Source organism: Thermobia domestica, chromosome 10, assembly GCF_964235325.1.
Source record: "Thermobia domestica chromosome 10, izTheDome1.hap1.1, whole genome shotgun sequence".
Taxonomy (NCBI): domain Eukaryota; kingdom Metazoa; phylum Arthropoda; class Insecta; order Zygentoma; family Lepismatidae; genus Thermobia; species Thermobia domestica.
Genome location: NC_137463.1, coordinates 88,453,002 through 88,478,879, shown reverse-complemented (window position 1 = coordinate 88,478,879; position 25,878 = coordinate 88,453,002). Strand labels below are relative to the sequence as shown.

The following is a 25,878-nucleotide window of genomic DNA, read 5'->3' as shown; positions in this document are numbered from 1 at the left end:
GTAGTTTCACGACACGTTAACTGGAATATTTACCCCTGGTATTTTGAACATACCTACGCAGTTTTCTAGTTTTCGTTGCCAGTAGCTTTAGTTTTAGTTAGGTTAGTTTACAGGGATCGCACCTTCCCGCTAGTCATTTGCTCATGTCATTCTGCTCTGCTTCCACATGTGGATACTCGGACGTACTCGGTGAACTTCTTAGATCCTCGTTCTGTTGTGTTTACGTTGTTCCAGTTCTGGAATTCCGCGGATACATTTGAGTCTGTTTCTGTTGGATACGGATACTCTTTCCTTAAGGATTTTTGTTTGTATCCTTACCTTTTGTTTCCGTTCCGTGTGAATAAGCTTACTCGTCTGTGGTCGTTTTCCGTTCAGACTCGCTGTCCAATTTGCTATTCTTAGGATTTTGGTTCTTTTGTAAGCATATTCACCAGAAACTCCTATTATATATATTTTAGCCGGCTTTTAGATAAATACATAAGTCTCACAAGGTGCCGACTCAAATAGGTACTCTGCCGTTTTCTACGAACCCTACTTGGATTTTCCATAACCCTTGTACTTTCTTGCGTTTGTTGCATCTATTTAGCGTATTAATTTTTACTTGTTGTTTAGGTTATGATAGGAAAATCGATTCCAAGTTTACGCGTTATTTATTTACATATACGTTTTAATACTCTTCGTATACGGGAGACTAAAACGTTTGTTACTTTATGCGTTTTATTTGTTTTAGATTTCCTTGGAATCCTTCCCTTCCCCTATCCTTATAATGGGGCTTTAAGGAAACATTTATTTACGCTATATATATGCTTAATTTGTAGCAGCGCATGCTTATCACAGGAAGTTGATTAGATACCCATGTGTGATGATCTGCTTGCTCTTATACACACACACATGTATCGCATCATTTTCTCACCATGCAGCACTCCCGTGCTCCTCCTCTCTTGTATGCAGCGCATGCGCATTTGTTTATCTTGTCATATGTTGCCCTTGACACAGTGACGGAGTGGAAACATCTTAGCATTTAAATCCCTCCTCTCCTTATAAGAAACTGTAATTTGATTTTGAGGATTCTTGTCTTTAAATGATTACTATTAAGAAATATGTTAGTTCCTCAGACATTGAATCTACTTAATAGAGACTTGATTTTCAGTGCTACAGTAATATACAAAATGACATTGACATTTTGCAATTAGCAAGGAATTACTTTTACTCCATTTGTGTAGGATTCGTGTTTGAATGTGTTCATGAAACACAGGACTATAGAAGCGAATATGATTTCACTTTATTTACATGTTATTTTAGTTTGATTGATTTTAAACTCATTTTGCATTTTATTTTAGTTGGTAATATTCATTATCCATAACTCCGTAGTGCTTGCTGGGAATTTAAGTATGTACTCATATAATTTTCATTTCAGGTACATTGATTTAACATTTTGTCGTACCTTACGCATATATTTTATGTTCATTTAATGTTTACTTTTCAATTTCCTTTTGATTATTGAATGATACATATATTATGCAATTTTAGGAATTCATTCCAGATTCATGCATTATTATTTTATGCGATTTTAATAATTTTCATTACTTTGAGCTTTGATTTTATATTCAATATTTGCATTTATGTTTTGATTTTGATTATTGTATGTTTATGTCATAGTTAGTCTTGCACTCAATTTACGTGTTTACGACCTGAATGATATACAGGGCTTTCCATTTTAATTCGCCCTTATTTTGAGTTTAATTTTCACATATGTATATGTTTCAATTTTTTCAAATTCAAGTTTCATTCACTTTGTTATGTTTCAGAAACTCATTTTTTTTCGTTTTACTCCGTATTGCGTATTTTCAAGTTTTCAATTTTGTATTTGAGAAAATTGCAACTTCGCGGAGGGAGCGTAAAACAGATCTAATTTGTAATTTCTAAAAGGAATACAAAATAAATCAGAAAAGAGTAAAAAGGAAATAAAGATACGCGATTATTCTAAATTTAATTTTACATTGCATAGAAACGATTTCTTTTCGCGTCTCATGCAATTAGCTTGCAATAGTTCAACATTAGCCGGAAGCAAACATGCAGATAGAGCAGAATAGAAAAAAAAACACACAACGAAACTGCAGACATAAGATGGAAACACACTGAAGAGAACGTTCTCATCACAGGCAATTGATTTGCTGAGATAGGGACGCCAGATCCTTCGAACAACGCCGAGCGAACTTACAAATAGAAGCAAGGACTTGTAACACTAAGCCTTTTTCCTCGGTATTTCAAACTCGCAACACCTCTGTGCGCGAGCTACTCCGCTTTGTGTTATTTTGTTATCCAAACATATATGAATCTGAAGAAGAAAATACCTAAAATGATAAAAGGACTATCATAGACTTTTAGGGTACTTTAGATCCTTAGAAGACACCCTCGTGGTCCTCCCAAAGAGGGAAAATCATCGAAAACTTCGTCCATACCCAAAAGAAGGAAGAGATAATTGCCTAGCAGTCTACGATGCTGGAGTCCAGATTCATAAGTGGTCGTCGCCCAGAGTTAATCTCCAATCAATCTAGATGCTTGATGAACTAAAAACCTTCCCACCTCATTTTTCGGACTAGTGTCACTTAACAACCTTCAGGAACTGTGTATTAGTGAAGTGCTAGTGTGTGTGTTAATACAGACTACTACGAACTGGAATGGTTGGAACCAAAGCCGTAAGTAGTATTCATTTATTGGCAAATCCGAGTCAGTTGCAGTTTCTATACATACATTCTCCATCCTGCTCTCATATCTGAATGTTTCCTTTTAGGCTGTGTTGTTTCCAATCCAACACCAACCCAAAAATCTATCGGGAATTAAATTTCAAATTAGATTCGTTTTAAGAAACAAAGGCACTCGCATTAAAGCCTCACACATTGCCTTTGCTGTGAATGAATATTTCCTTTCTGCTCGCACATTTCCTCCTTGAAACTGTGTACCTTTTCATTCACCCAGAATGCTCTCCCAATAACTTAAAAATGAAGATACGTTCTAGGTTGAAGGTACGGAAACCTCATCTTGACAAGAACGTTTAATGTGCGCTGTGCCCTGAGACCAGGTAAGACTCAGGAGCATATGCACACAACGATATCGTAAAATAATAATATTGATGACGATGATGTCCTTCATTGTCAGTCTTTATAGATTTTTCATAGAACTGTATATCACCACACACATCACCCAACTAGAAGTCGCTTGGTGTGCATCAATTAATAAATGAGTTTCATTAGGCTAAATATAACACAATAGCACGTACAATTAAAAAATTTATTCACCACTATAATATTCACATAGCGAACATGAAAAAAAAATACAATACGCTATTTATGTAGTTCAATTGTTCACAACTAATATTCTTTGCAACTTTGGTTTAATAAAAAGACAATATGCATAACATGTAAGCAAGAAATTTATAAATTAAAGTTATACAGTATGTACACACGTTACAAATTATATGTTTTAAAAAATCAGTATATAATTAAAAAAGTGTCCTTTAACATCGATAACTGATTAGGGGATTCCTAGTGGAATAATGAAAGACATGCGATCTGCTACTTCACCCCATTCGGCTCGATGCGTCTGGAATGTAATTACCCATGCTATAATGGCAGCAGCCCACAATAATGCACCTATTCCAGAACGAATAACATCTGAAAATAAATAAATAAACAAATCTCACACAGTTTTCTACTATATGTATGCTGTAAATTAAAATAATAGATATTTGCACGTAATTGATTAGGACGTGTACACACTGAAAGTACTGGAATTTAAGCCTCTAACGGCTCATCGTTAAGCGTGTGAAGAAAGAAGAAAGATATTCATTTTCATAATTATAGTGAAATCTCCCTTATCGAACACCTCTCAATAACATTTTGTTTGTCCAGTATTATTACGGAACAGAACCCTTTCCTTTATGGACACGGACAGTTTTCATCCCTTCCTTCCCTGAATGTTTTCATAGCGGACAGAAATTAATACTATAAAGTCATACGTACTCACTCAACAAAGAAAATGCTTTCTGCAATTTGAAAATAAATCTGGATACAGTACAATAGACAGAAAATTCTTCCATAGTCATCAAAAGATTGTTACAAAATATTTTTTTCTTTTTATCTTTTCCCCTGATTTCCAGGTTTCAGACCAATTATTTTCTCTGACCACGACATTTAATAAGGTAATGGTCCAATAATGAAGAACCTGTATGAGCTGGATAAACGCTTGGTTAATAATAGTACATAAGCAAACGCGTAAAGTAACCAAAGAATTGCTATTTGAGCTTTTGAAAGCAGGCTGGCGACAAAATTTACGGAAAACAGCCTTTTCCCGATTTTCCAGAACATTTTTCCGAAATTTTCCCCGATATGTAATTAGTGAGACACACTTTCTCCGAAGTTTACGGATAAACAAGACAAAAAAATTTGACAATAATATATAAGGAATATTTTTTTCCCTAATCAACTAGAACAATGAATAATGTAAAAACAAACACAAAACGAAATTACTATGAAATTACAAAACACTTCATAGTTCCTACAAGTTGTCATAAAAAAAATGCCCTGATCTTTCATAAGAATTTCATGACTACGTGGAATCCTTATGAAATCAGCCTCCACTTCCCCTACAGCTGGCCCTTCCTCAACAATTTGACAATTTCCGTTAACATATTTTTATAACAACTTTATTTTTATTTTCAAACATGTTATCAGTATTTTTTTTCGTTTTATAAAAAGACTTTAAAACTGTCTACACACAAAATTACATATCCCTATACAGAATAGTATAAATATGACCAAAACTTTCATGTAGTTTAGAAAAACAAAAGTTAATTTGATATAGAAATAGTTAAACTATAACTAAAACAAGATTAACGCAAAATTGTCGCCCTAAGGAGTTGCTGAAATTTAATTGGAAAAAAGCCTTTTCTTCTTGATTTCGTTCCATTTGATATCAATGACTAGCTCCTACCGTTTCAAACATATCCTCTGTTGCTGGAAGTTTCTCATCTATCCATCCAACATTCTCTTCTCAGCTTCCTTTTTGTAATGCTAACTTATCTCTTCCTTCTGCTGATGGAATTATACTTGGTAGTGTCTCCTGGAGCTTGCACGTAAAGCACCATCTTTTTGGTGATTTGCACGTGTTCAATATCATCTGCTTCCTGTATCTAGTTATGAATATATGCCTTTGTGCTATAGTAATCTTTTCATGCATGTTTTCCATTAGTAGTGATTTATTGACGAAAAACCCTTCTTCGACGTTGCATTTCTATGCGAGAATAACAGTCCACAGTTACTATCTTCTATACATATTTATTTGTAATATTGAGTACTAGCACGAAACTTGGTGTAAACACGTCAAGCCCTAATTCGTTATTACAACTTCTCTGTTTGACAATCACAGAAATTAGGATGCAGCGATAGTCATGTGAAAATTCCTGTTTCTGTTGTTCCCTAGCCTCTGTTCCAGGTTGTCTGGCAGTGAATTTAATGTCAGCATTGCTCAAAAGTGTTTTGACATTAACATCTAGTTCTGTGTCTGTGCATTTCAGCAGTTCTGGTCTGGTTTTACACATCGAATCGTTAGACATTGTTAAGTTTCCCCTACAGATTCAAAGAATCAGCCATTGCTCTTCAAGTCTGAAATCTATACAGGAAGGGCTGACATTCAATTGGCTATCTTACAGAAAGTAAGTTTTCATTTTATAAATGCATTCCTTGCTGACTTCAAGGTTTCTACAGATCTCGTGATTATATATATATATATATATATATATATATATATATATATATATATATATATATATATATACAGTGGTCTAAGTGAGACGGTATGCGATGGTATGCCATACCACCTCTGGTTTTTGAGTAATGAAGACATACCGTCTCTGGTTTTTCAGTGATCAAGACAATATTTAAATAGCCGGTATGTTGAGTCAAAATCATAATAAAACATACCGCCTCAGCTTTTTTTCCACTTCGAACACTATATATACATATAAAGTCTTTCCAGCCTTAGAAGAAAGTTAGACGTAAACAAACCGAAATGTATTACTGTGCGGCTCACACGTGTTCCCACAGCGAGAGACGTGACAGCAAGATAGTCTGCTAGTTTATTGTCGTCGCATAATTTCCAAAGTGTAAGGCTACGGTGCTTGGTAAGTACTTAATGCACTGACTCACTACTGCTATGTGGAAATACGTATTTTTTTTTAAATCGTTATATAAAAGAGATTGCCTCTGTTCCTCTTGTCCTCTTTTGTGTTTTATACCAAAAGACGAAGATTGATTATTGTCAGTCATCGTCGTCATGAAACTCTGCATTCTTCGACTTCAAATGAGCAGGGTCGACGCGCGAACGCCTACGCATGCGCAGTAAATACTATATGTCCAAGTATGGGTAAGGTTGAAATAAAGCTACATCTGTTGTTAAATATTACATATATTGCGTTTATTATCACGAATGCAGGATAAATTCAGATATCTTTATTTGAAATTATTATTTTAGTAGGGATTATATTGCGGTAGGATACTAGTGCAGTGAGACCAAAAACCAATCACTGGTTATCGAGCCACTGGTAGTCAGGTGGGTTTGTTTACATCTACTTTCTTCTAAGGTTGGAAAGAGAATAGTGACTATGTTTGTGACTTAATAACTCTTGAACCACCCGACCGATCTCGATGAAATTCTCAACTAGATGAGGTTTGGGCCTGGGATGGTATTTATCACTGCACTTAGGGGAGGGGGAGATACATATATATAAATGATCGAAAATGACCGATATTAGTGTCGAATCCATAGTTTTCGGGGTTGCTACGATAAACAGTGACACTTCCGATGCAGTTTAATCCAAATTCAGCCCCGAAACTTGGGGAAAGGGGAGGGGAATATATATATATATATATATATATATATATATATATATATATATATATATATATATATATATATATATATTGACTAACGGAACATATTATTATTATTATTATTATTATTTATTTTAACCCAGAGAGTTTTTGGTTTTCATAAGACTTAGAGTGACATTATTTTTTATTTATTACGTTACCAGCTATCTTTTGACAATGTCATGAGTAACCGAATAAAATTCTCGTAATTGCCATCTATGAAGTATCAAAAGTCCGGAATGATGGGAACCTTCTGTATCATTTATATTCTTGGTTATATGTGTGAGCAAAGTCTGTCAGGTAGGCTAACAGATTTCTCACCATGAATTACAATGTACTGACAATTAATTTGGTTTTTGTGTGTGTGTGTGTGATTATGAAACAGTGTCAATAAAACTCCAAAAATCTTAAGAACATGGAAATAATTTCCCTTATACATTACAGTAGAATTTAAGGCTGTAGCAAAGAGTAGACTGAAGTCTAGAGTGAAGAAAGAAAGAAAGAAAAGAGGAAAGTTATTTAAAAAAACAGGGTGGGAAAAAATCATGATTTATTTTCAAAAAAAATCATTTCTGTTAATTTTTTTTATTTAAATCGATTTTTTTGATTTAAATCAAATATTTTTCTTCGTATAATACGAGTCGCGGACTGAAGAAAAAACATTAGGAATTAGTATTAAATGTTAATTATGCCATTTAAGTGAAAGTAATGGGTTTTAATTTTGAATTAATTCCCAATTGTTAACCTATTTCAATCCCAATGTTTCTTAAGCATTAAGGAAAAAGTACAGCAATGTATATCAACATGACACTTTTCTTTTCACGAAAGTTACTGATATTTGGCAGGGGCATATTTTTAAACAATTGGAACTAGCTAGCGGCACGAAATACATATAAAGTACATTTTGCCTAAAATTAACTAACTAACTAACTAACTAACCTATGGAACACGGAGGTCCAATGCCATGTTCACAAAAGCTCTCCATTGACTTCTATCCTTAGTCAACTGAATCCAATTTCTATTTTGTATTCTTATTTCTGCGAGATCCATTTTAATATTGTCCTCCCATCTGCGCCTAGGCCTTCCTAATGGTTGTTTTCCGACTGGACTTCCAGTTAAAACTTTGAAAGCGTTCCTACTTTCTTCCATTCTCGCTACATGTCTTGTCCACCTGAGCCTCCAAGATTTAATGACCCTAACAATGTTTGGTGAACGGTATAAATTATGCAGTTCCTCATCATGAAGTTTTCGCCATTCCTCATTTCCGTTCCTTTTGGTTCCGAATATTCGTTTCAGGATTGTATTCTCAAATACTTTCAGTCTGCGTTCTTCCCTCAATGTAAGCGACCATGTTTCACAACCATACAGCACAACAGGCACAATTATCGTTTTATATATTTTAAAGCTTCAAATTCTTCAACAGAATTCGCGACGATAAGAGATTTTTGAACTGAATAATAACACGAATTCCCTGCTTTTAGTCGATATTTAATTTCTTCGTGAATATCGTTTTCTGATCCTATATATTAGCCGATGGCAGAACTTTCTTTGTCTTTATGCGATAAGCTTTTGTAAGTCACAAATTTTCTGCAGGAATTAAAGAAAAAAAAAATCAAGATGATCAGTTCTAGGAGAAGAAGCACTTGTGATTGTTAAAAATATGCTTTATGTGACGTGAAAAACAGTTCAAATGCGAGTTGTCCGTGCATTTAAGACATCTATACATGGCAGGCACGTTTTTATACTTTTCTGTTGGCTATTTTATTTCTGACAATTTTTCCTGCACAGGCACGGCAAATTTTCTGCGATCACATCGCAGATCGCAGCGTGTTCTGCAATGGGGTCAGGTATCCACTTTATCAAAAGTGTTATTCGATATTTTAACGCATCCAAAATTTGTCGATTTACGATTCCGAGGAACTTCTGTGTATTTAGTACATAAATTTCGCCAAAAATTTTAAAATTATTATTATTATTATTTTGTTTTGGAGAGGGGATCGGACCCCTCTAAATTAACTGGAAACAAACAAATATAGACGTGGACACAAAAGAGTTTTCATCTTAAATGTCCATGTGATTTCCCCGTTGGAATAGAAATTTTAAAACCCTGTGTTACAAAGAGAAGAAAGCAGGGTTCACCCGTTACCCGTTTAAACGGGATTTTCCCTGATCGTTTTGTACATGATACTCGTTTTCATACTGTGCTTACATACATTTGAGTCTCATTGTATTATGATTATTATCTTCCATACTCGAAATAACAGAACAGAAACGGGATTTTACTTATTTTTACTTTAAATTAATTCATTTCGGAATTTGATTTAAATCAAAGATTTTTATTTAAAAAATCAAGTGATTGAAATCTGAAAAAAAAATCAACTTCACAAATTTATAATTCACAGTTACCAATAATATTGTTTTCAACCAGAATTGAAAAATCGGAATCATGTCTTACTATTGTTTTATTTATTTTCATTTGGTTTGATTCACTCTCGATATAAACAGATATTTCATTGGGAGTATCACTGGATTTTATTAATGAAACTTTCTCTTGATATGTTACAAATTTTAAACTGGTCACTACTGGGGTCTAAGAACTATAGTGTAAAGGAATCGGTGTGTTTGTGTTGGATCCCACATTGAAGACTGTTGTGATTGATTTATTGTGTTTTACCAGCGAACAATGATGTGGGGTACCTATTTTGATTTGTGTTATTCGTGTCTTGTGAGTTTTAGTGCATTTTGGTGAAAGACAGAGACCTTTTATTACATGATTATATTACGCCATGAGTAACAAACGTGTTGTGGACTGGTGCTCTGAAGAGCCGGTGACTGACTAATTTATCTTTCGCTGAATCAGCATTTTACAATTGTGATGTGATTCATGTAATTATTATTATTGTTTTGTAATAAATCATGAGAGACACCATCCTAACTCTTGCTACTACCTTCACCACACCTCTTGGGACGTCTGGTACTTGCTTCTAGGCTCACTTGTAATAGTCACCGAGCCTTGGGCCCGAGCTTAAATAGGACCGAAAACTTCCGCTTCGGGAAGTCGCGGTCGAAGAAGAAGAGGTTGCAGACGAAGTTGCTGTCGGAGTGGAGTTGCGATCGAGATTCGGAGAGTAGAGGAGTTGCTGTTGGACTCCTACCAGTAGACTAGAGCATAACCTGAGAGAGGACTTCGCCGACGCTGTGACACCAGGGCCACTGAGGGAGTGTGGAGCTAAGCCAGAGGACACCGAACCAGAGTACCAAGGAGAGTCAGCTTTACGCCCAGACGTCAAGATGAAGGTATTCCTTTCTTAACCCTTTTTCTTTTCCTAAGTCAAGTCTCTCTTTTTCAAGAAAACCCTTATTATTTTCATCTGTATCAACATGTTCACTTATTTCAAAGGACAGCCCTCCGATCCTAGTGCCTGCCATTTGAGCTAGATTCCCCACTTTTATTCTTCTCACGGCTTGTGTGTAGGTGGAGTTTCTGTAGTCTTTTCCTCAACCTTACACACCCTTTACAATAGTAAGAAACATGGAAGCATATGACAACACTATGTCTGTGAGGCTGAAGCAGTTTGCAGTGATTGAATTTCTCACAGTGGAAGGTGTATACTTCATTGACATGTATCGGATAATGACCGCTGTTTACGGGGAGACTATGTATTGATATACCATATTGACTTGATACCTAGTCTTCCGTTCCAAACACTGCTATCGACTGAAGAAATTCCACTCCCTTTCGCTTAGGGTCTTTCGCTTAGCAACAGCTGAACCCTTATTGGCTCAACGCGTGGGTGTGTAGAGGATGTGAGCTTTAGTTCGCATTTTTGTCAAGGCTCAAGACATTTTGGCAGCACTATAGATATCAGCATAAGACCTTGGAGTGTCCGTGCCGTGTTCATACAGAAAATTCACAGGAGCAAACCTTGCTTTGGTTGACAAACAACGAAGCGGAACGCCACGCACTACAACGGATGAACCAAATCGCAATCGCGTTGAACCAAATCGCAATCGCGTTGGTGAATTGATTCGAGAGAACTGACACATCATACACACAGAGCTATCTGTGAAGTATGGCATATCATGGGAATGAGTCCATGCAATAATCGCAGATCTGGGATATCGGCAAGTTTGTGAACGGTGGGTATCGAGAAACCTGAGTTCTGACCTGAAAAAGAATAAGATAAACATTTGCAAACGTTTGCAAACGGAGTGTCATGATATGAACGTGAAGGCGGTGAGTTATTCAACAACATTGTCACAGATGATGAAACTTGATCACATAATTTCGATCCAGTTAACAAGAGCACCTCCATATCGCCACAAAAGATTGTCTGCACACAAAATCTAAGGCTATGGCTTCAGCAGGCAAAGTCATGCCGACAGTCCTCTGGGACTTTCACGGTATAGTGCACAAGAAATTCCTGCCTAAGAGTAATGCCAGTAATTCTTACCGCTACTGTAACATTTCCACAAAACTGAAAGCGCGAACTCGATCAATTCGTCCACAATTCGAATACACGAATATTCGAATTTTGAAGTAACATCTTTAGCAAGTGATTTTCGTAACTTTTTTCTTCTTGAAATGACCGGACGTGCATTCAAGACACGTAGGAGGGCTAAAGCTATCTAAAGTGACTTATATCAACGCGTATCAACATTAGAACACCTTTCATGTTTTAAACAAATTTACTACCATAAACTACGAGGGGAGTCCCAAGAGTTCTCATCCTCACCATGATAGAGATGTGCTAGTAATGTAAAAAAAAATAAGCACAATGATAGATTAGCATCTCACTAATATGTATACTAATTTGTGTCTTTCCAGTCCCAGTTGAATTGATGTTACAGCTAGAACACCATGCAGCAGCATCTTGGGCAATATCGAATACTGAGCTGTGGCTAGGTTCCTCCATCTTCAAGGAAAATTGGTACAAACAATAAATGAAGAGATGGCAGTAGTGTTTAGTGAGGAATGACCGAGGGAAAGCCATTCTTGAACGGCTACAGACCCAAGCGTGGTCGCAAAAGTTGAGGAGATAGTGCTTGATGATAGATGAGTGTATTAACTGAGTGAGATTCTAGTTATCTAAGAATCATGAAGATGCAACACTTCCTCAACTGTAAAAATTAAAAGACATTACTGTGACTACAAAACAACCCTACATTAAGTTCTCAAATATTCTCCTACGGGTTCAACTGCACGTCTTACCTACATATTTAGAAGAATTTCAATGATGATTTAAAATCGCTTAATTACAAAAACAAACAAACAAACAAACAATGGTTTTAAAGAAAAAAACATACACATGATTTATATAAGCACATTAACTCGAGCCAGTGCATATTAGCATTAATGATCACTCCTAAGAACACATGACTAAAAACATTCCAGATTATTCGGCCTTAGTTTCTAAACTTTTAAGTCACAAATAAACTTACATTTTCTAACTTCTTTCTGTTCTTCATATGGTGCTCTTCTAAATGCTTCATTGAAAAACCATACAGCATTTACACCCCATAGGAACGGCAGAAATGCAAAACCAGCTGAAAAAAAGTGACACTAAAATTAATCATAGTACAGTAATACATTAAATTTACATCTCAACTTTAGACCCATTATAAAACTGATCAGAGAAACAATGAAGAATTAAAGACATGAATCTCTAATATAATCTCCCATATGGTGATACAAGCAAATAAAATTTTCACTTTTCTTTGCATAAATACAGAAGTTTCTTCCCACCCCATTCACAAGAGATAATGTGTGTAGCTGATCCGTGAGCGGACTGGATATTGTAGCGATTAACGCACAGGTAGAGTAAGTTGGAGAATATGGTTCAAATCCAATGTCTGGTCTGTAGCTTATTGCAGAAATGCGGTCCAGTTTTATATATAACTCCTTGAGTGCTTTTAACCTATTCATTGTCTCCACTTTTGAAATATAGCATAGCCTCATCAAGCTTTCCGGGTGGTGCAAATCATAACTTGTAAAGGCGGTGTACCGTTTCCACAACTGAAAACACATCAAAAAGAAGTCTTCTTACACTTTTAAACCACGTTGAACACTAACCTCAGCTGTGAGTCCTCGGATCTTACTTCAAAATGTTTCAAAAAGTACAATTTTAAAATTGTGAAATTAATTCCATGAATAGATCGTATTGTTGTAAAGCACCTGGCAAAATATGAATTTGGGATGATAATGGGCTCATTGTTTAAAATATTCAAAACTAATACTTCTTTTTCAAGAATACTCTGTACTTAGGGTAATAACACAAGAATACTAAGATTTACACATCTGAGAAAATAAAAATGAACACTAATCTGAAGAAAGAGCACAGATGATTTCATAGTAAAACTTTTCAATAAGTAATAGGATATGTTTATCACCTGAAATTAAAAAAAAAAAAAAAAAAAAAAAAAAATGTTCGGAATACATTACTTTCAAGAAGAACATAACTTCTTCCATCGGGAGTTACAGGATTCACTCTTGTCAGAACGTCCACTACAGACATCCACAGAACATAAGCGTTTCTTGGATATGGCCAGGTGGATGAAGAAAAGTACCCGAACCACCAATTTCTTTCGTAGACAGCGGTGACATAGCCTGATATGTATTCTAATTGAAGTTTATTTGGAGATTGTGATACTTCTTTTTCCCAACCCTGCAAACCATCTGAAAAGTGTTTCACCATAAATGTTGATGTAGTTTTGGGAATGAATGCATGATGTGTTTCTTTGATAGTCAATGGTTGATCGAAGCGACTTTCCAGGAACATTTCAGCTTCAGTATATTCCTCTTGGATTGAATAGGCAAAATTTACTTTGGTAATGTTTTCTACTGCCCACTCAAAAAGTTGTCTTGGGGTTTTAATTTGATTGTCATAGGGTCTTTGGAAACTAGCACAAGCCGCCAGTCTCCTTACTGGACCGCCTACTCCATCGTAAGACCCTTTTCCATGTGCAATAGCCGAATTCACTTTAAAAGCTGTCTCATGAAAGCAGAGGTTCAAAAAGTTTTTCTTATTTTTGTATTGCGCGGTAGACCTGTCGAAAAAAAAAAAAAAAAAAAAAAAAACTTGTTTGGAAATTTTTGAAATTTGGATGTCAGAAATGATATGAGTCTTTTTCTAAAAGGTGTAAACAGCAACTGTATTGTGCTCCAGGCAATCGGAAACAACTACATATTTAACATATTCAACTTTGTTTTCCTGTTTGAAATATAAAACAAAAGGATGGATTGTGATCTGTTAGCTTGTCCAGTGGTAGCTCTGTGCTATAATTTCCAGAAAAATCATAGATGACAGAAATATCTTATTCTTTGAGATTTTCTTGTGTGTAGTTAAGGAAGGCTCCTTGTTGCTTGGTAGTGAACTCATGCCTACACGCTAAAGCTGCTTCAATTCGTTTGGTTTGTTCAGGCTTAACGTCCTTATGTAAAAGTGAGGTTATGAAGGATTGGAAGTGTCATCTGAACCACTACTCGGTTTCCACCTGGGAGAAAATTTGTGGGCTCATCGGGCTCCTTAATTACAAGGCGAAAATTAGATTCAACTAACACAGATGATTCGACATATGTGAAAACGTCACAATGAAATTCACGTGGCATTTGTGATTACAATTTGTGACATTTTTGCATTATTTTTTGTATATATATATATATATATATATATATATATATATATATATATATATATATGAACCTGTTTTAAACCAGCCAACTCTGCTGTTGGACCAGTTCTATATGTATACTTTTTACAAACCACGTTTATTTACAGTAACATTTTTAATTGTGAAACTTGTATTAATATTATTTTAACGTTCAAAAGTATCAGCACTTTAACTTGTTTTAAGTTAGTTTTTAAAGTATGAGGTAATAAGTGTAGCCAGCACATTACAAGTCGGTATGATATGTTTTAGACCCATTACTGTACTCTTCATGTTAGTGTTCAGATTTATTCCCATAAGTTAAAGAAAAAAAATGAACTACATGCATTAAATAGGTATAGGGTATTAATGAAAACTATAGGGTTAGTTTTATTTTTTATTTATTTATTTTTTTTTTTTTTTTTTACAATGAACCCATTATCATAACAAATTCATATTTTTCCAGGTGCTTTACAACAATACTATTTAGTGTGGAATTAATTTCAAAATTTTAAATTATGTTATATAAGCAGAATATATTGTTTTGCTCAGCAAATAGTTTGTGTTTAAATTTAAAAGATGTACTTTTTGAAAAAAATTGATTTTGATTTTGAAAATAAAAATTTGTATTAGCCTATATGCTGTTGTATATCACAGGAAAGGGCATGAAAAATGCCGTAAAATTACACCTCAATCAGCTCGCTAGTTCAATTAGGAGAGCTACAATTCCAATTTCAAAATACATTGAACATGCTATTTTGGGCATTTTTTCCAAACTTTACATAGCCCTATCTTCAATACAGGTCGAAAGTTGAAATTTGATAATTTTCTTCTATATGAATAGTACCCCTGTACAAAATTTCATGACAATCTGAGATGGAAAGGTAAATTTTGTTCTCAAATTGTGTTGATTTGACCTGGAATGGCTTGCAATCGATCTGCATATATTCGTTACTACGGTCGGTGTTTGAGTTGAACAATTGCTCAGAAGATGTTGATCGCTTACTAAATAAATACAGTCAGCTATTATACGTGGACATAAACAAAAAAGTGGCGAAGATTCAACAGAACATATAGTAAAGATCAGAAGAAATATGAAAAGTGGCTTGATTCACTGTGCTCATGCCGGACTATGTAAGTAATTTAATTAATCCCCCGACGACAACTGCTAATGCTACTAGTGTACGTGGAAGGCTACAAAAGGCATTCGATCAGTGTTCGGTAAAAACGAAGAAAAGGCGAGTGGAAGAGCTGATCGCAACCAAATTCCCCGAAGAACTTCGTTATGCTGCAAAGGAAGCAGAGGCGAAGATGTCAACATCGAATACATCACAACAGCAAAAATGCTTGTCACCGATTGAGGCGCTAGCGTTATACTATGACCCTGACCTTTCAGAACCTAAATACAATGTACTCCGAACTATCGTAAATGAGTGCACGAAGATTGTTTTGCGAGTATGTTAAAAGACGAGAAATAAACTTTTGCCTGATCCTATCTTAATAACTGATGTATCAGCCAGTGTCAGTGTTCAAGACGATCTCAATAAGACTGTGGACAGTATGCTACAAAAAACACGCAGAACAAATTGGTTTGTAAGTAGGGACTAGACGGGAGTGCGGGCCACAGCGCGTACAAACAAATATTTGCCGGTAATGTAACCACTGACCAATTCATGTTTTTGGTTGCCTTGCTCCACTGAAATAAATTGATTCAGATTCAAATGAAACAATGTGGTAAAACAATCGTCCCTCATCCACACTCTATTGGAGGCCATTTAAATTTATTTTTGAAAAGGACCAGAACTCGTCTTATGTGAAGAATTTGCGGTGAAGTCCCAAATTAGAGATCTTGGGCCACATTTCCTGTCAGTGAATGGCAACAATCTTAAAGTGACTTTTGACTTACGCTTAACCATGGTTGACGGTTCTGTGTGCGATATTTTAACGAAAACAAACGCTTCTTCGAAATGCTTTATTTGTGGTGCGATCCCTAAAGAAATGAACACTCCGAAGGTGTATGAGAAGCCCCTAAATGAAGATCACTTTAGCTTTGGTGTATCTTCATTACATAGTTGGATAAGAACGTTCGAATGTTTAGTGCACATTGCTTATAGAGTACCGTTTAAAACATGGCAAGCGCAAGGAAAAGAAAAGCAGGAACTTCTAAAAAGATAACAAGAGCGTATTTAGTTCGAATTTAAAGCTATGATGGTTTTATTGGCAGATGCAGGAGGAGTAAGTAGGAGTAATAGTAGTAGTAGCAGTAGGAATGGGTTAGAAGCGCCGCAGGAGTTGGTTGGATTCTGTTTTCCACATAAAATTGGGAAATTACAGACTTGCCAAATTTTTTCTGTACATTTTACAATCTACGGATGCGTAAAAAAAAATATATTGTTTTCGACGGGAAGGTTCTAGAACACAGGTCCCCTTCATATAGGTTAGTAACTGGATTGGTTCCTTTCTGTACCAAAGTTATTAATTAAGAGTTTAATTCATACAGCATTGCCAAGTGAGCGTCTGCGAGTGTAGGCGGGTTAAGGCCCCGCGGGGCATGTTGTTTTCTGTCTTTATTATAGCTACATAGGAAGGGGGACCTCTGTTCTAGAACCTTGCCGTTCCCGATATTTGGACGTTAGCACTCTTTCTCTGCTGACAATTTCTAAGAACTTGAGAAATACGTCTTCCTCTCATGTCAGAGCTTTCTATAAAAAACATTTCACAAACTACAAATTCATCTATAATTAGCTTTTGGAAGATTACGTGCATTTGAGGTTCAATTTTAATTTCTATACTTCCACGCAGGGTTGGCAAAAACCATGGTTTTTATTAAAAAAACCAAATAAACCGGTTTTTTTGGTTTAAACCAGGTTTTTTTGGTTTAAACCAGGTTTATTTGGTTTAAATAATTTGCTCTATATATTCATATCATATATGGACAGAAAGAAGTTTGTTTCGCCTTGATGTTATTATGCAACAACCGGGTTATGCTGGAAAGGGTCACATAAACTTAAAGCGGAATAAAAACCGCTTCTCGAGTTACATCCGAGAGAAATTGTCCTCCATTTGAACTCGGAACCAGGACTAATTGGCCACAAATGCGATACGTCTGCCGACTCACTCAAGAAGGAAACCTGATAAAAAATACGTTGTACTGATCTTTACATGCTTCTTAATATAACTGTCAAGAGTCATTTCAGAAGGACAAAAAGATAAACAGTTGCACAAGTGAAACCATTACACAGAATTACATATGAACAATTTCAAAGTACTACGGAGTACAGAAGAACTAATTTAGTTCAAGTTAGTTAACAACGACTTTTATTGGTCCAAATTAAAGAAATACACCGACTTAATCTGCATATCAATAAGAAAAGTGAATAAAGATACGAATTATTTGGGTCCACTTTGGCTCAGACTCATTTATACATAAATAGATACCAAAGATACTTATTTCACTAAATGCCTCTCGTGGGGTCTGTATGACCCCCCCCCCACACACACACAAAAAGTACGGCATTTTCGATGTATTTTATCAATAGTAAACATTGAAACGAAACAATATTTAGAATTTTTCTTCGATTGCAATTACATAACGACAATAACAACTACAAAAAATCACAAAATAAACATTTATAAACTTATAACAAAAAAGTTGCTTTTGTATGTATAATCATTTTGAGTAATGAATGGGGAATTTAGGTCTGAATATAATATGAATAATATACGGGAGTGAAACGTGATAACCCACAAATGTGTGTTCATCAAGATTTTAGCAACACACACTTTTACGAACATTTTTTTGTTTTTTGGTTTAAACCATGGTTTAAACCAGCCAACCCTGCTTCCACGTAAATGCGCAAATGAAAAATGAAATGAAATCTTTGAGTTTTACGTCCCACGGTTATGCCGGTTAGGCTAAAGGAGACGGTGATAATGAGAGATGAGTGAAATGGTGGAATGAAGAAAGTGGGAGGAAACGGGAGAACCCCGAGAAAACCCACGAGCACGGTGTTTGTCCACCACAAAGTTCACTTGGCGGGGGCTGGGATCGAACCCGGGACCCCAAGCACCAGAGGTGAACGCTCTACCACTGAGCCACCGCGCCCCCCCACGTAAATGCGCGTCTCAGAAGTAAGTGTGCACCATATTTCTATCACTTACAATACTCTATTAAAGTATTATTAGAAATTTCTTCCGTGAATTTTATAAAGCTATGGATTCATATAGTAAAACTGCAATACACATCCTTCACGAAATGTTTTACTGCAGCCCACTTGACAGTTTTGTGGAAGAAAAGTCTGGGTGTACAAATGAACAGAATCTTGAAGAGCCTAGGCCTACCAAATAATAACCTCATACATATATTATTAAGGAGATTCTTACCTCTGTAATACCATTTGCATAAATATAACTTTCTATCGTCTTTCAGTTTTGACAGATTCATATTGGAATTATTTCAAACGATTTTTCGATAACGACAACAATTTAATCTTATGTATTTATCCTTGACTTATAGCACATATATATTCTTTTGTTTTCCATGTAAACAGTGTTGCTTCCCTACTCTAGAAATGTTATGTACAACCAGAAAAAATATTTCTTTTGTCTCTCATCTAATATCGTTCTGCATTTCAGTTTGAAAACGGATATTGTGTTGGCCGAAATAATTTAAAAAAATAAACGGTCGTGGTAATTTTTATTTATTAAATAAACATTCCCATCATTTAAATCTTGAGTCTGGATATAGAAACTTGAATAAATCTGATCCTGACGTAACTTTTCGCAACGTTAAGCTCGCTTCAGAGCCAGGCAAGAACTTTGCTGTCCATTGAACGAGCGTAATTTGCAAAACTGTTTTATGTGTTGTTGATACAGTGTTTCGTATTTGTGAAAATAAATGAGCATCTATTAAACCCGAGAAGGTTTAGTGTGAATTGTGAATAAGCAGTTTTGCGTAGTGAAACGTATTATAGAGGTATTAATTAAATTTTTATTTGTTTCCTATGTATGTTTATTCAGCTCTTTTAAATTTTGAGGCGAGTAAGGTGTTGCAGATAATAGCTCATTTTAATAATATATCTTTTAGAGTAGTAAAACTTGTAAATCACGTGATATTAATAGGCTAATAAAATAAGAAGGTATTTTTGTAGTAAGATCTGTATAAGAATTGGCAAGTATTCATAACACACGTTTTTCAGTGCAGATTGTACAGATCCATATATAAATTCAGTGCATTATGTACTTTTTGAGTAAATCGAATACCTGCGTCTTAAACGATCATTTTTGAGGGAGGACTTGCATTCAACTATACAGGTTCATTTTTAGGGTTTTAGGGTAGTATACTTAAGAACTACGTTGCAAAAAATCCCTAACCAACGTGGGCTAGGTGGCCACTAAAACGAATACTGTGTAACCGAGTCAGGGCAGAAATACAGCTGATTGGACCGAGCCACAACGATGGGATTCATCTGTATTGAGCAGGCGGATAAACGAGGATAGTGTAAAACATTATATATGCTATACAAGTACTTCCCTTACGCATTTCCACGTTACTAAAGACATTGTTATAGGTAATACCAAATATTTGTGTTCCAAAGTAACACATCACATTGCTAACGTAAATTTCACAGTTATGGGGCTATGTTTAGTTGAATATGTCCGGAATTACGTAAAAAGTAGGAGATTTACAGGAAAAATGAGTTGAAGTAACGGAATTGTAATTGATTTCTGTCATGTACGAGTGGAATTGTACTATATGTTCTAGAAATGCAAAATGTTCGAATGTTACATTTTATATGTGGCATTACTCGAGCAGACGGCCGTCTCTATATCCGGCATACGCGTAGGACGTAAAGCTCAAAAGATTTCATTTCCGGCACACGGTTCTGCCAAATTTTGAAACATATTCAGATAAGGTTAAAGTTTTGTATTTGTTTTAACAGAGCATGCACTAAATGCATGCCATTACTACTTGCAGATTGACTTCAGGAGGGCTTAGTAAATACTCTGTGGACATACGAGATAAAAACTACAGTGCATAAAATGCGAACCAACTTGTGGTAGGTGGGCACTAGAAAGCAGGAATGCCATCTAACCGAGTAAGGGCAGATGCTCAGCAGGGAATGCATGCATAGGGAGCAGGCGCGTCAGCGACGGGGTGTGTACGCATAAACGAGGACAGTGCAAGAACACACACACGTACAATACTTTCAGTACAGTATCACTCAAGATTCATTTCATATGGTGTGCACTGACAGTAATTACTTATATCCACACTCTCATTGCTTCAGGACATCGTATTTTACCTATAAAATTTATATTTGGGAGAACCGTCTGCTTAAGTGAACCCCTATGTACTTACCGGAAGCGCACATAAGGGAGTATATATACAAATATGCAACTCTAACCTAAAGTAATCTCAACTAACCTAAAGTACCTTAAGTAACATAATCTAAATGATAAACTAAATTTTATCATTTTTTGTAACATAAACCCCGGCCCCTATTACTGAATATAGGGTCAGTTATGTGGATCACGTAATCATCGGACACTTCTATAGTTGCACGTGACGAGTTAGCATGCACTACTTCAGATATTTTACTTCACTTCATTTTGTTTAGTGTAGTTAATGGCTAACCTGTGAATTAATCCATTCTTAACAGGTTAGGCTCATGAATGTATTTATACGTAGATATACATTTCACAGGTAAGAACATAGCATTTAGAATATATGCGCACTGATGTATTAAAGTATTATAAATTTGTTCTGTAAATTTTACAAATATATAGATCCGTACAGTAAATCTGCACACTTTTTTCTTCCTACAGAATTAGCATATGTAGGTTATTTGGTTAAGGTTACTTTTAAGAACACCATTCGAAATAAAGATTTGGGGCATGGTGGCTCACTGGTAGAGTGTTAACCTCTGGTGCGTGAGATCCCAGGTTTCATCCCCGGCTAAATAAGTTTGTGATGGAAAACATCCTGTCCGTATGTTTCCTCAGGCCCGTTTCCCCCTTCATTACCATTCCACCAATTCATTCATCATCATCATGATCATTCACTTACCTTACTTATCCGTCTTTAGCCTAAAGAGCATAAGACTAATCTTCAGCCCCGAGTTAGAGCCACAAAACCTGTTTTGAACGTTGTCGTACTATTTATTTGTTCGTATTTTCCATGGGTTGAAGTGCTGGTAATAATTGTGACTATGGTTAAAAATTATTATTGATCTCGGTGAGAGTATTACAGTGGTACAAAAATGTTCGCGATCCAACTATCGGATCTTCAGTAATTGCAATTCTTTGGTCTTTTGTTTCCACGATAAGACGTGCTGTAGCATCAAAAATGTTTTTTCACAATTACCATAGGTGTTGATGACAGAAATACAATAGTACAAAGAAAAAAAAAAAAGCGATCCGATTTTTGAAATTGCAGATAACGGCATTCTTTGGAACTTTTACTTGAAGATTTATAGCATCAAACATATTTTTCACCGTACAAGTCAAGTTTAGATACACCACTCGCAATAATTATTGTAAAATTTTAATTTCTTCACTAATTTTCTTCTTACTGTATTGTTTTTCAATAGATTTGCACTGGACGACTTGACAAATTTGGCTTTTTATAAATGAAGTTCAAGTGAGACACTATAAGTAATTGTTGAAAAACTTAAAACTCCTTCACGATTTGAGTATGAATACAGCGTCCAGACTTATCCAGTAAAATCAAAGTGCGAAAAACACGAACCACCAGGTACTAGGTGGCCATTAAAATACGAATTCATGTTATCTTACCGAGTCAGGTTAGGCCAAACCTGGTGTGCGTGCGAAGCGAGCATGCGAGTCAGTCAAGGTAAGTAGATGCTTAAGCGAGAACAGTGAAAACACGTGATACGAGTTCCTATTAGCACTTTCAATTTTCTCTGTCTAGTTAACGCTACACTTGTAAACGTGAAGTGTAACGTCTCAATTTGAAGACAATTATGAAAAGAATAGAGAGAAAGAAAACATCTGACTGGAAACTTGAGATACATTCAATTTATGATTGCTTTCACTTTAAAAGCATTGTGGCATCAAAAATATTTTTCATAGTTATCTCGATCGTCGATGGAGGATGGCAGTCGGATGGGAAAAAATACATTAATCCGATTTTTGAAACTTGAAATAATCATTTTTTTTTTTCGAAATAATATAACTGTCTTCTTATAATCTTAGTACATTTTCGTTTTCTAATTTATTATTGTTAGTGAACTGCCATCTGGCAGTTTTAGAATCATTATAGGGATAGGACATAGAACTTTCCTGTTTACAAAAATTGAGTTCAGTAGAGGATTAACGTCCATTCATGTCGGTAAATGTGTTTTATCGCCGATGCAGCTATTGCTTGAGCTCCCTCGTGGCTATAGGATTTTAGATTTCTGGGCTTTCGGCACTTACGGCCATTTAGCTCGTCATTTATGAGGGATGACGTCCCTTCACGGGGACACTATCCGGGAAAAAGGAAGGAAGCTGCCTGGGATCGGGAAGCCACCCCGTCAATTGGCCTAGTATGAATAAGAAAAATCCCTTTCAGGATGGCTGGCCTGATAAAGCTTTTTACACTTTTTCGACCGAGTGCCCCCACCGGGACCGCTCGTACCGAAGGCGGGAGTGTTAGCAACTACGCTACGCAGGGCAACATAGAGCTCCCTCGTGGCTATGGGTAACGTAGCCTTTGGTGTGGGAGACTCGGGTTCGATTCCCGGCGGAAGCTCATGTAGTTCGGATCCCACATTAAGCTTTAGGTACACGTCTTATATAACCTCGCTGCTGAAAGGAACGCTAAACAAAAATCTAAATCTAAGCAGATATTGCTTATTTATAGTTTTATCGTAATTGCTTTGACATGAAACTAGTTATTCGTCTCATATAGCCTCGATGCCAACAAGGGTAGTTAAATAGTTATTTCCTGGTATGGGTGACATCGTTGTCTCAGTATTCTTTATTTCTGAAATTTGTTTTACTAGCATATTCTTTCTTCTGCTTAACTCCCATAGCGACTGTTGGTTTTTACGTGCAGAGTTATTTATACGAAGGATAAACGAAGTTCGCAATTCGCGTACTTCTAATTGTTTTCTTCAAATGATGTAAAGCAATATGTATATAGATACAGATATTGAGTTAATGCAAGTAGTATCTAATAATTATATATATATAGAGGTGTGGCAATTAAATAACGAGACTGGTGTCATAAATGTGATGTATTGCAAAGAAAGTTATAATTGACTGTTAAATCCTTCAATATACTCCCCCTCCCTATCTATACACCGCTGCATATGTGTCTCCCATTGTTCAATGCAATGCTGTAGGTCATCAGATATCACCCTGTTCAACAACTCTGCCGTTTTTCGTTTCACCTCTTCCACCGACTGAAAGTGTGTTCCCTTCAATGCACTTTTCACTTTTGGGAATAGATAAAAATCACAGGGATCCAGGTCTGGTGTAACATACCTTGTTTGTTACAGACAAGTTAATAGGCTCAATGTGAATATCAGATTATATTACTCATATTATTATCGTAATTTTATAATAGGGCAATTTAACGTATCCTTACGTTCATTATTCTTTCGCAAACATTGCGTTGAAATGCAGATTTTGTGGTGTTTAGACGTTGGTTCTCTTAGTAAACTGCTCTTGAGTTTGTTATCAATGTTCTTCTTCTTCTTCTATTGAGTTGCCCATAGTAGGAGAATATACAGGCATAGGAGCATTACGGAATGAGGCCAGTTTATAACGTTGATTTATAGTTCAAATTAAGGTTGTAGTATTCTTTCTTACTATATATTTTGTTTATTAGTGTCTATATTCTCTGCGAATTATCTTTATTTTGTTTAATAAAGCTGTAATAAAAGTTTCACCAAAATTTCCAACAGCGGGAAAGAGAGAGAAGCGAAGCGGTGAAACGACTGTCTTTATATATACTGTGGACTAAAACTACGCCGGACATAACTAGTGTTTCGAGCTTTCTTTCTTTCGTGAAAAGAAATGTAATTTGTGATGTATTAGAAGCTATTTCGTCGTCCTATTCTATATAATAAGATTCTCTAAGGAGCATAGTTGCCGACAGAGATATAGTTCTTTCTAAATTGTGGACGAAAAGTGAATAATTTGGATACAAAGTGGAAGTCGATCACGCACATGGTGATTATCGTGTAAGCTGAACAATGGAGCAAAATTGATTATTTCTTCTTCTTGTAGCAGCACTTCAGGTAACGTGACTAACTTTAAGTCTATCTACAATGACTATTCTGCATGGGAGCCTTGAAGTAAAGTGAACTTAACCTTGTTTTATTGGAAACTTCAGTAGTAAAACTCGAACTACTAAAGGTCAACGGATATATCTATATTTAGTTCGGTTAAATTATTCTGGGACACGAACATACTGAATGAAATTATTCTTTCTTCGTATTAGCTACAGTGGTTTATCAGAGTTAAAATAAAACCTACAGTTGTTTATTAGAGTTGAGATAACGAAAGCACTGGTGTTCTTCAGAAGTACAAATTAATATTTGTGAGTACAAAAATGTATAGTTTACGAGTGTATCTTATACACGGCACAATGTCCGAGTAAGGAGTTCCTATGGGGGAAACCTCCTCCCATGGGGGCCCAGCCTGTGCGCGGCCCCGAATAGTCTTAGCCAGCCCTCTCATTATGTAAGTCGTAAGTAGCGTAAATCTCTCTCTCTCTGTCGTGAAGTTCATTAAGTATTGGGTTAATTGTATTAAAGTGCACATGAATATTTTCTATTAGAGCTCCAGTTGAGTAAATTTGAGTATAATAAATATATATATTGACAGTATTTATCAGTGTTTCTTGGTATATTGGTTTAGATGTTTATAGTAGTAAGGTTGCCAAGATACAGATGCTGTTCTCAGTAGTGTTTTTACGTTCCAAAGTTGTGGACATTCCAAGCTATGTCGAGTCCAATCGCTATCTGTTAGTTAACTGTCTGTCCATAAGAACATACGTATCTATCGTCCATTCGTCCAATATTTGTCTAGCTGATATATAGATATACAAAGTCTCATCCAACTGTTCTCTACGAAGTGTGTTATATACTATCTTGTCCATTATCTATCTACCGTCTACTGTCCATACTATCCGTCCACCTTGTCCGCCCGTAAGGGAACACTATTACTAATCGTCCGAGTCTTTAGTTGCTGTGTCAGCCCAGTGAATGTTTGGCTTTACACATTATTATTTGAGTTGCTACGGCATATTAAGTTATGTGAAATGAGTGAACAGGAGTTCGATTATGCT

At 35.8% G+C, this 25,878-nt stretch overlaps 2 protein-coding genes across 6 annotated transcripts in view; one reads left to right on the top strand and one right to left on the bottom strand.

Annotated features, from left to right (window-relative positions):
- Nucleotides 1-3,277: 3,277 nt before the first annotated feature.
- On the bottom strand, nucleotides 3,278-19,133 carry pen-2 (presenilin enhancer, gamma-secretase subunit). Its single transcript, XM_081728209.1, has 3 exons — nucleotides 18,960-19,133; nucleotides 12,372-12,476; nucleotides 3,278-3,674 (listed from the first exon to the last, which is right to left on the bottom strand). The coding sequence occupies exons 1-3, from the start codon at nucleotides 19,018-19,020 to the stop codon at nucleotides 3,535-3,537; spliced, it is 306 nt and encodes a 101-aa protein (XP_081584335.1). The 5' UTR covers nucleotides 19,021-19,133; the 3' UTR covers nucleotides 3,278-3,534.
- Nucleotides 19,134-19,392: 259 nt separating this feature from the next.
- The window catches only part of Pex19 (peroxisomal biogenesis factor 19), a 51,362-nt gene continuing 44,876 nt past the window's right edge, over nucleotides 19,393-25,878 (top strand). For 2 of the 5 annotated variants that reach the window (XM_081728205.1, XM_081728204.1), the window contains exon 1: nucleotides 22,401-22,431. In XM_081728205.1, coding sequence (XP_081584331.1) covers nucleotides 22,416-22,431 — 16 coding nt within the window. In that variant the 5' untranslated portion in view covers nucleotides 22,401-22,415. Of the gene's footprint in view, nucleotides 19,552-19,989; nucleotides 20,147-22,400; nucleotides 22,432-25,878 lie in introns of those variants that run through there. The other 3 variants (XM_081728206.1, XM_081728207.1, XM_081728208.1) reach the window with 3 other exon arrangements.

What these genes read in the sequence shown, in the direction of transcription:
- pen-2 (XM_081728209.1), bottom strand. Translation starts at nt 19,020, where the DNA reads ATGAATCTGTCAAAACTGAAAGACGATAGAAAGTTATATTTATGCAAA. An exon ending in ATGCAAATGGTATTACAGAG is followed by an intron (nt 12,477 to 18,959) that starts GTAAGAATCTCC and finishes ACTTTTTTTCAG; the next exon opens with CTGGTTTTGCATTTCTGCCG. An exon ending in ACAGAAAGAAGTTAGAAAAT is followed by an intron (nt 3,675 to 12,371) that starts GTAAGTTTATTT and finishes ATTTATTTTCAG; the next exon opens with ATGTTATTCGTTCTGGAATA.